This window comes from Ambystoma mexicanum, chromosome 3q, assembly GCF_040938575.1.
Source record: "Ambystoma mexicanum isolate Mex_15411 chromosome 3q, UKY_AmexF1_1, whole genome shotgun sequence".
NCBI classification, from domain to species: Eukaryota; Metazoa; Chordata; class Amphibia; order Caudata; family Ambystomatidae; genus Ambystoma; species Ambystoma mexicanum.
The window spans coordinates 726,776,646-726,785,308 of NC_090926.1; the positions used below are offsets into that span (position 1 = coordinate 726,776,646).

The 8,663-nt window shown below is 43.8% G+C and overlaps 1 protein-coding gene across 1 annotated transcript in view; it reads right to left on the bottom strand.

Annotated features, from left to right (window-relative positions):
- The window catches only part of MGAT5B (alpha-1,6-mannosylglycoprotein 6-beta-N-acetylglucosaminyltransferase B), a 1,313,368-nt gene that overhangs the window by 542,000 nt on the left and 762,705 nt on the right, over nt 1-8,663 (bottom strand). Inside the window, exon 4 of the mRNA XM_069654653.1 lies at nt 8,333-8,442. Within this exon, the coding sequence (XP_069510754.1) occupies nt 8,333-8,442 (110 nt within the window). The remainder of the gene's footprint in view (nt 1-8,332; nt 8,443-8,663) is intronic.

Consider the following 8,663-nt stretch of genomic DNA (forward strand, 5'->3'; position numbering starts at 1 on the left):
GGCCGAAACTGCTTGGACTAAAGAAAGCAGAGACTAGATGCAGCACCTTACAGAATAAGAACTATGAGATTGAGACCCATATGAAGTAATATTGTGTTCATCTCTAATACCCTTTTAATGACTACAAGGATATGTTAAGCAAATAGAATTGAGGAACCTTTTGCAAAAACACTCATCAAGGAGACCTCCGCGCCCTGTTTTCTTCAACAATATCCCAGTGTTAGTCGCATGAGTTTTGTAACAGCGGAGAATAAATGGTTCCTCCACTCCGTTTTGAAAATAAGTATTGGAAAAGTAGTTACTTAGTATCACTCATGCGCCAGTACGAAATAAAGCAGATTCCACTTAGTCAAGGTTTGTTTTTAAGCAATTTTAACTTTATGAATACAAAAAGTGCCCTTTATGATGACACATGTTTCAACGAACTCAGTCGTCTTTCTCAAATCAGGGCTAGTTTAGCAAAACATCATCTATTTCAATCATAGACATTATCATTCATTGAGTAAATATATAAGAAATATAAAACGAAATGTGTCATGTGTAACACAGACATCAAAGGATGGGGATAGGGGGAGGGTTGAAATGGGTAAACAGTGTCATATTGGTACAATGTATAAATGTCAAAGGAAACAGTAACAATGGGAGAAAAAGGAAAGGGGGAAAAAGAGAAAAACACAATTCTCATGAGTACATATGTTTTTAGGTATCGGTTTGCAAGTGTAAAAGCAAAATCTAAACATCTTCAACTGAACGGAAAAATCCCGATTGAGCCCATGACTATTTTTGAGTGGCTGAAAAGCACCCTTCTGAACATTCAATCAATACGATTAGGTAAGATGCAATTTTTCCGTTCTTCCTCCTGGACTCCGCTAAAACTCCATGCAAGGGGTTTGTTCGAATCTGAGGCATGTTGGAGATGGAAACACTTGGAGGGCACGGTTGAACATTTGATATATATGAGAATGCAACGTTTTGAGGGTATTTTGGCAAGAAATCACAATAAATATGAACAAAGTTTGGATGTTGGATATTGATAATGATTATTCAACCATTGTAATGGGGAAGAAGAGTTAATAACTGACTTGTCAAACACACAGAACTGCGGGTTCTTCAGGGAATCTCTGATGGCGAAAATAATTAAATTGCGAGAATGGAACAATGTGCAAGTACCTTCTTTCAAAGAATGGCAGACCGATATGCATAGAATGCCATTAATGGAGGGGGTGATTATGCACAGTAATAAGAGGAGACACATGTGTGAAGGAATTTGGGGGAGGTTTTTGGAGATGTTTTTAATTAACTGCTCATTATACATGTGATTCGTGATCTGGACTGTGAATTCTAAAGAATAAATAGCTCAAATGTGCACTTTACCTATGCGGTGTGAGGAGGGGAAGGGATGGGTTTGTATATATTTGTGTGAAATGTTTGTGACTGTAATGTAATTTGTGTTTATTTTTCCATAAATATGTAAATACAAAAAAAAGAGAGAATGCTCTCTCTGTGCAATCAGAGTGCCAGGATCTGGGTCAGGTGCACAGACTGGTCTGATGGGCATTGCCCTGTTCAGAATGTTTACATCCTGTACAGGGATCAAGGGAAAGTACAGTTTAAAGAGCCACAGGAAGGACAGATTTTGCAGGTGACCCACATTGCACACACCAGTTAATGGAGATAAGGGCCTGTAGGGAATAGTTCATTTTCATGCACTTGTGAATTTCATAATAGTCCCATCCCTTAAAGGGACATGGAGCACTATGAATGAAAGGTGCCTCTTTACGAAGAAGGTGTCAGGATGCAGGCAGTGGACTGCTGGATTCACATGTGATGCCAGATGTTGGTCTGTGCACAGTAGAAGCAGTTCTGCATTCACCACTTCTTCTTTGCGATTGGTTCCCTTTTGTCCCGGATAGACAAGTACTATTCAATTACTACACAGTACACGAGAAGCCATACACCAGTGACACATTACCATGTGAGTTATAAGGAAGGGTGCAAACTCCCGTTGCAATGTAATTTATGTTGTAAATAAAAAGAGAATGTAATGCGTTCAATGTGCATGTAATTCATTGGAGCCTGGCACTTTGCATGAATGAGTCCTGACACATTGAGTAGCACTGGCTTTGCAAATCCAACACCCTTTGGACATTTGGCCGCTGTTTTTTATTTGCTTAATCTATTCTCTTCTGGTTGGTATGCTTTGAATATGGACGATGTGTTTATGAAAATGAAGAGAAATAAAAGAAGAGGGGAAAGACATCTTTAAAATGGTGATTTATTTTAAAACAATGAAGTGACTGTTTCAAGTCTGGAACCTGATTAATCAAATAAAATGATTCAACTTCATATTTTGCTGCGACTAAATGCTTAACAAACTATTTGCTATGTTATTGAGTACTGACTATTTATTTAGATATGTGCCATTCTTTAAGCGCCACACGCCCGTAGGCCTCAGAGTGCAAACCAAATCATAGGGTAAGACAGATCACAGGGGAACGTCAGGCCCTGGAGGAAGAGACACGGGTAGGTTTCTCGGGGAGACCAAATGGAGCATGGTCCATCATGTGTCACGAAGCCTGAAATGACTAACTCTGCCCAACGTCCACAAGCTCTGCAATGGCACTTTCCCACTGGGAAGAATTTCAATTCCTGCATATGACGGTCCACATCCCTTCCCTAGCCCACACCCCATCATATTAGAGAATGCAGGTGTCTCTGGATTTGTACATGCCTCTCACTGTTCAACCCACCCTCCAATTACATTAATTACATGTATAAAGCGCGAAGGCCGATGAGCATTATAGCGCTTTAAACCACCAACCTGTTTCTAGGTGAAATCGCACAGTAGGGTGCTATAGGTAATGCAGATGGGACAGAGATGATTCAACACATTTTTGAAAGAGTGATGGGTCTAACGTGCATCTCATACATAAGGGGGATTTGTTCCCATGGCAAGATCATTTAGCAGTAAATGAATGACCTGCTGCCGAGCTCAGATTAGACCTCAGAAGTGACACTTGAGATGCTTCTTCAGAGCTCTTAAAATGCCCCTCGGCATCAGCAGATGCAGGGCCGCTCTCCTCTCTGTCTGCTCAGAGACATGATCTTATCTCTCAAGTGTTTCCACTAAAGAAGGTTGGCCCTTGGAAATGGAGGGACCCCACAATATGCAGTTCTCCTAATAGGTCAATATGGGTGGAGACATGTCAGCCACATTTGCCAGTTTACATGTTTCAATCCAGCAGAGGCAGCTGTGTGTTGGAAAGCGTTCCGATGTCCATTCATCCAGGTTCTCCTCTGCTCCCGCTCCTCTTAGCAGTTTCAGCTAGAGAGCATGGCTTTCAGACTCTCTTCCATACAGAAGCTCACACAATAGTCACTCAATAACCTGTCAGGCAGCCAATGGAGAGATGTCCCAACATGAAGGTCCTCTGAGAAGCCTCTTAGAGGGACACGTGTCAATCTGCCTGGCATATGACTGCCTTTACCCCAGTCCCACCTGTGTTCACTACCACTTGGGACTTCTTCATCTTTGACCATTGCCCTTTTCCATAGGGACACACCCTGCCCACCTCTCACTTATCACCAGCCCTTCTCTCCAACACACAGACACATGCCTTTCAGTCTTAAACTTAATCCGGAATGCTGCCAGACTATCTTTGAATCCCTTCCCCATTGCAATCTGTACTCTTTATCTTGCACTCTCTGAGTTGTTGAATTAGGTCTGAATGAAAAGCCAAAGTGCTTGGTCTGAAGTTGAACAGATTTTGTTGCGGCTAGGATTTGGCTGAACATCTCAAAACAGAGGTTTGGGCCACTCACTACTGTAAATACATCTTCAATAATGACTTGCATTTACCAATATATATCATGTCATAGGCTAAAGAGGATTACCTTCACTTCTCCCTAGTAGTCCCCATCAAGAACTCCATGTCCAAAATCCATGGAATGTTTATGGGTCAATCTGGATTCTGGTGAAATCTGCCCATAGGTCCCTGCACGTACTTTATTCTGAAACCAGTTTTGCCTAGGGTCCTTTCCTGGGTTGGAACTGTCACCTCTTAGTCCTGATATAGGTCACATCTGTCAGCCATGGATGTTTTTCTGGTAGGGACTCAGCCATCTTGTTCAATTACAATATCCTCAACATCTTTGTTGGCTGTGAGTGACCTCTGTATTGGGGTCTGAGGGATAACACCACATGCCACAGATGGCCTCAAACACATACCAACTCTTGAACAACGTACAAGGGTTTTTTTTATTAAAGATATTGGGTGTTCTCTCCTTATCCTAAGCAGTCCTCAACTCCAGAATGGTCACTAGATATCATAACCCCTACTGGCTAATCACTGACTGGCTTGTCGTGATCCCTAAAGGAAAACTAATGAATACATAATTGAAGATGTGCTTAATACTAGAATCCAGACACAAAGCATGAGACTGGGATTCAAACCTATGTTGATCTGCATTGTCTTGCGTCCAAGACAGACACATTGCCCCTGAGCTTACTTCTGGATTCGATCTGCCTCCTTCTGACGACAATCTAGTTGAATCCTAAACAAGGGCCCTCAATACAATTGTTACAAGTAGGCGTGCCTTCCAAACACGTAGGTCTCATTTAGTCCTTTCCTGGCACAAACTTGTACTCTTCTCCCGGATGTTCTACCCTTCATCTTCCTCTCTTTTACGCTCCACCCTGTCTTCCTGCCACTCTCCTTTATGTCTCCCTCTCTCCTCTGTTCCTCTGGTTCTCCTTCCTACCCCTACTCTCCTCCACTCTGTACTACGACTCTTTCCACTTCACTCTACTACTCTACACTTCACCCACAATTTCTCCCACCCTCCTTTCACTCTCCTAGTCACTTTCCCATTCACTGTCATTCACTTCCTACTCTCCCCCTGATAGTCTCACTCACTCTCCTGGCACACACTCTCACACTCAAGTACTTCTCCCACCAGCCAATTCCTCACCTTGCAATGTCCTTCAGCAACCCTTCTCCCTGCTCCACTGCACCATGCTTCCTCCTCTTGGTCACACTTTCCTGTTTCCTGCGCCCCTTTGTAACCTTCCTCTTCCCCCTCCATTGGTTGCCTTCCATACTTGGTTCTCCAGGCCAACAACTGGCTTTCTTTTTCCATGGGGAGGGGGTAAGCAAACACATGAAGAGGGGTTTAAACTCCAGCCCTTTCTCATACTGCATTCTGAATTGGAGGCCCACTCAAACTATCCTGAAAGTCCCACTACATAACAGAGTCGATCAGACCCCCTGCTATGCTGGACTGCTATGGGGATCACTCTCCAATTCAGCTGAAGGGAAGGCAGGCGCTGCAGTTCATATCCCATCAAGCAACTGCAATGCCGACTTCATGCACAGTCTGTTCTGAGGGTCTTGTGAATGTAAGAGAAATGTCACAGTCCTTTTCGGTGGCGCATTGGTACTGATTGACCCCCATTGCTCCCCCATTCCATAGTTAGATGCTGCCTTTCTCCTGCTTGGGTTGGTCGCTTGCTTCTTCACCATCTGGCCTTCTGGGGGAGCCAATCCTACATGACCAACAGAGAAAAACCGGCCAGTATTGTGCAATACAGGGATAGGGCGAGAAAAGGTAGAAGGGATGGAAACCGGGGTCCTTTTTACTCCCACACCCAGCAATTGTGGCAGTAGTGGCTCGGCTGACACCCATGACAACCTCCCTGCCCAGGCTGAGAGGTCCCATTCCCTCTTGACAGGGTCAGGTCCCTGACACTTTCACAACAGATTACAATGGAATGATACATTGGTAGCCAAGCCCTATGTTATGTGTTTGATATCCCTCGTCCCAAGCCCCCTTACACTATTCTTATTTGCCCTATATCCTACATCTCTCAGGACCAAAGTGTATATGTGCACACGTGTGGTTTTTTAACTGCTAAGTTATTATGGCTCTAAATCCATTCGCAACCCAACAAACCGTGACACAATATCCAGTATGCTAGTCTAGTTATTTCATTAGGAATCTCAAAGCACTGATTTAAAGGCAATCATTCCAAAATAATTTAATGGAAATGTAACAGGCTTTGAAACACACAGGAGAATTTTACATTTGACCACGTAGGCCCCATCCTAAACAAAGTACGTAGCAGTCAGATTTTACCACCAGGATAGTTTTCACAGATACAATCTTTTGCAAAACCTGGTAGCTGTGAAATTCATTTACTTGGCGTCAAAATGGTGGCCAAAACATTCCACGTTGAAAAGTGTATAGACCAGTGCACAAAGTGACCTGGTAACATTTCACAGATGAAAAGACATGTTTCCAAATTAGCAATAGCCCTGGAGCCCTAGGCGCCTTATTTTTAGATTGAACAGATTGTTCGGCCTCTACAGGGACCCCAGAAGACTTATTGAATGCTGTGTTTTCTAGAATTAACAGTAACTGAAGACAGGGTCAGGTTCTGGGCAGATCTTCTGTGACTGGGTACTGCTCACAACTCCTTTCCAGGTTCCCATGAGCATTGCTGTGCAACAGGTGAGATGCTCGGATGCAAGTAGCATATCATTTGCAAGGACCTACAGATACGGTCCTACGTGTTATTTCTGTATTTCGAAGGCCGCACACCAAAAAGACGGATTTATTTCGGATGATTTGTGCAGCCTTAAAAGCGGAAATATCACACTTCTGGGTGGAGAGAGTTTTTATTTTAGAAATTGGCTGGTATCACCATGCAAAACCTCCTACCTTCCCTGTCTCCTCACTTCCCCACCACAGCATTCTACCTCAACCGCCACCACTGACACATTGATTCAGAAACACAAACACGCAAACACACTCACATTTACCCACTCCCCATTCCCTCTGCCTCCCTTTCCCTTCACAAAAAAAGTCCCCTCCTCCTCCACAGACACAAACAGACTGACACACACGGAGACACAGATAAACATTCACACTCTCTCGGCCACACACATAAACACACACATACACAGACATAAACCCAAAACACTTACCTGGGATGCTCGCACATTTCCACTTCCGGGTCTGCTGCACCAGTCAGTCCCGGCATGCACTCGTGTGCGTCCAGGGGCATGACAGTTCAATTTAGAAAGACTGATCAGCGTGGTCTCTGAGTGGTGTTTCTAAACGGAGTTCTTTTCATTTTGTCTTTTTTTAAAAGACCTGTTAACTCAGGACCGCATATAACGAGCATGGGCAGAAAAGTTGAAGGTATTGTGTTCTCCTGGTGCACTACCTGCATATCCCCCAGCCTACTGATTGCTTCGTTTTTGGGTCCCTCCACCAAGACCTCTTGACTGTTTTAGATCTCTCACCCTATGCCGCACTTACCACCCCCTCCCTCACAAGCACTCATCCATTCTGAAACTCTACCCACTTGAAAAACAAAGGGATATTTGCAGTGGTTGCGCTGAGCTACACTCTTTAGCTCAGAGCTTAGATGAGTGTGAACACCGACAGCCTAGCCTAGGGCCAGGGCAAGGAGGTATGCCAGCCGAGGCAAAATTGTAAGTGCAGAGTATGACTAGGGGTTGCACAGAATATGGATGTTGGCTTGAGAACCTGAATTGGGGGATGATTAATCCTAGCAGAAAATGTGCACATGTTCAGCGAGGGGGTGTGAAACTGTGTGGCTGTGCGTGGGCAGGTTCACTGCTGCTGAGTATATGTGGGTTGACCTTGGTAGTGAAGGGCGATAGTGGTTGAATGTGTGCAAAGTGACTGTGAATGATGGTGGCAGAACAGCTGTGACTCATAAAACAGTGACAGACTCTAGGAATCATTTCAGATTGTTTACATAATTATTCCTAATAATAATAATAATAATAATAATAATAATAATAATAATAATAATAATAATAATAATAATAATAATAATAATGATAGTTATAATGCAGGCTCCTGGCTCCTATAGAATAGGCTTTAGGCACTATTAATGATTGCAATGTTTAACTGACCATTCACTGTTCTACAAGCTCTTCCATTGCTGGGGAGATGACACAACTGCACAGCAATGATACGCCTTGACCATTCAGAATATACCATTGTTTGATGCCATGAAGAATGGCATACATCTGTAATCATGGGAACATTGAAGAAGAAGGCACCACAATGAGCTGAGCCAATAAAACCCATGAAAATGGTAGCCGTCAGGTTAGGACGGTGCTGAAGGCTGCATTTGCAGCATTGTATGAGGACTTATGGGAAAACAGAATGACTTGGGATCATGGTATGTCCAGTAGATTTGACCTGTTTTGCACATGATATCGACAAACATGTTCCCCAAACTCTAGCCTAGATCTTTGTCCCCGCTGGATGCTTTGGGGCATGAGTTTCTTACCTTTCTCATTCAGGTGGCTGTTCCTCAAGATGCGATCCACCTTCAGCGCTATCTCTGAGACATTCTGTGCAATGGCCTGGATCTTCTCCATCAGCTCAGCTGGTTGGAAACTGCAAGAATAAGGGCCCTGTGTCAGTCAGTGCACAGCGAGGGAATAATCAGAGCATAATCAGTGAAAGCAGCATAGAAAAAAGCAGCACCGAGCAGAGAGGGAAAGAAGCAACGAGAAAGAGGGTCTCATCCAGGGGTGAAATGGACAATCCCAGGACCACCACCTGCTCCCATAAAATACCCCGGGGCTCCTCCCATTTTCTTGAAAATAACTCCTAGA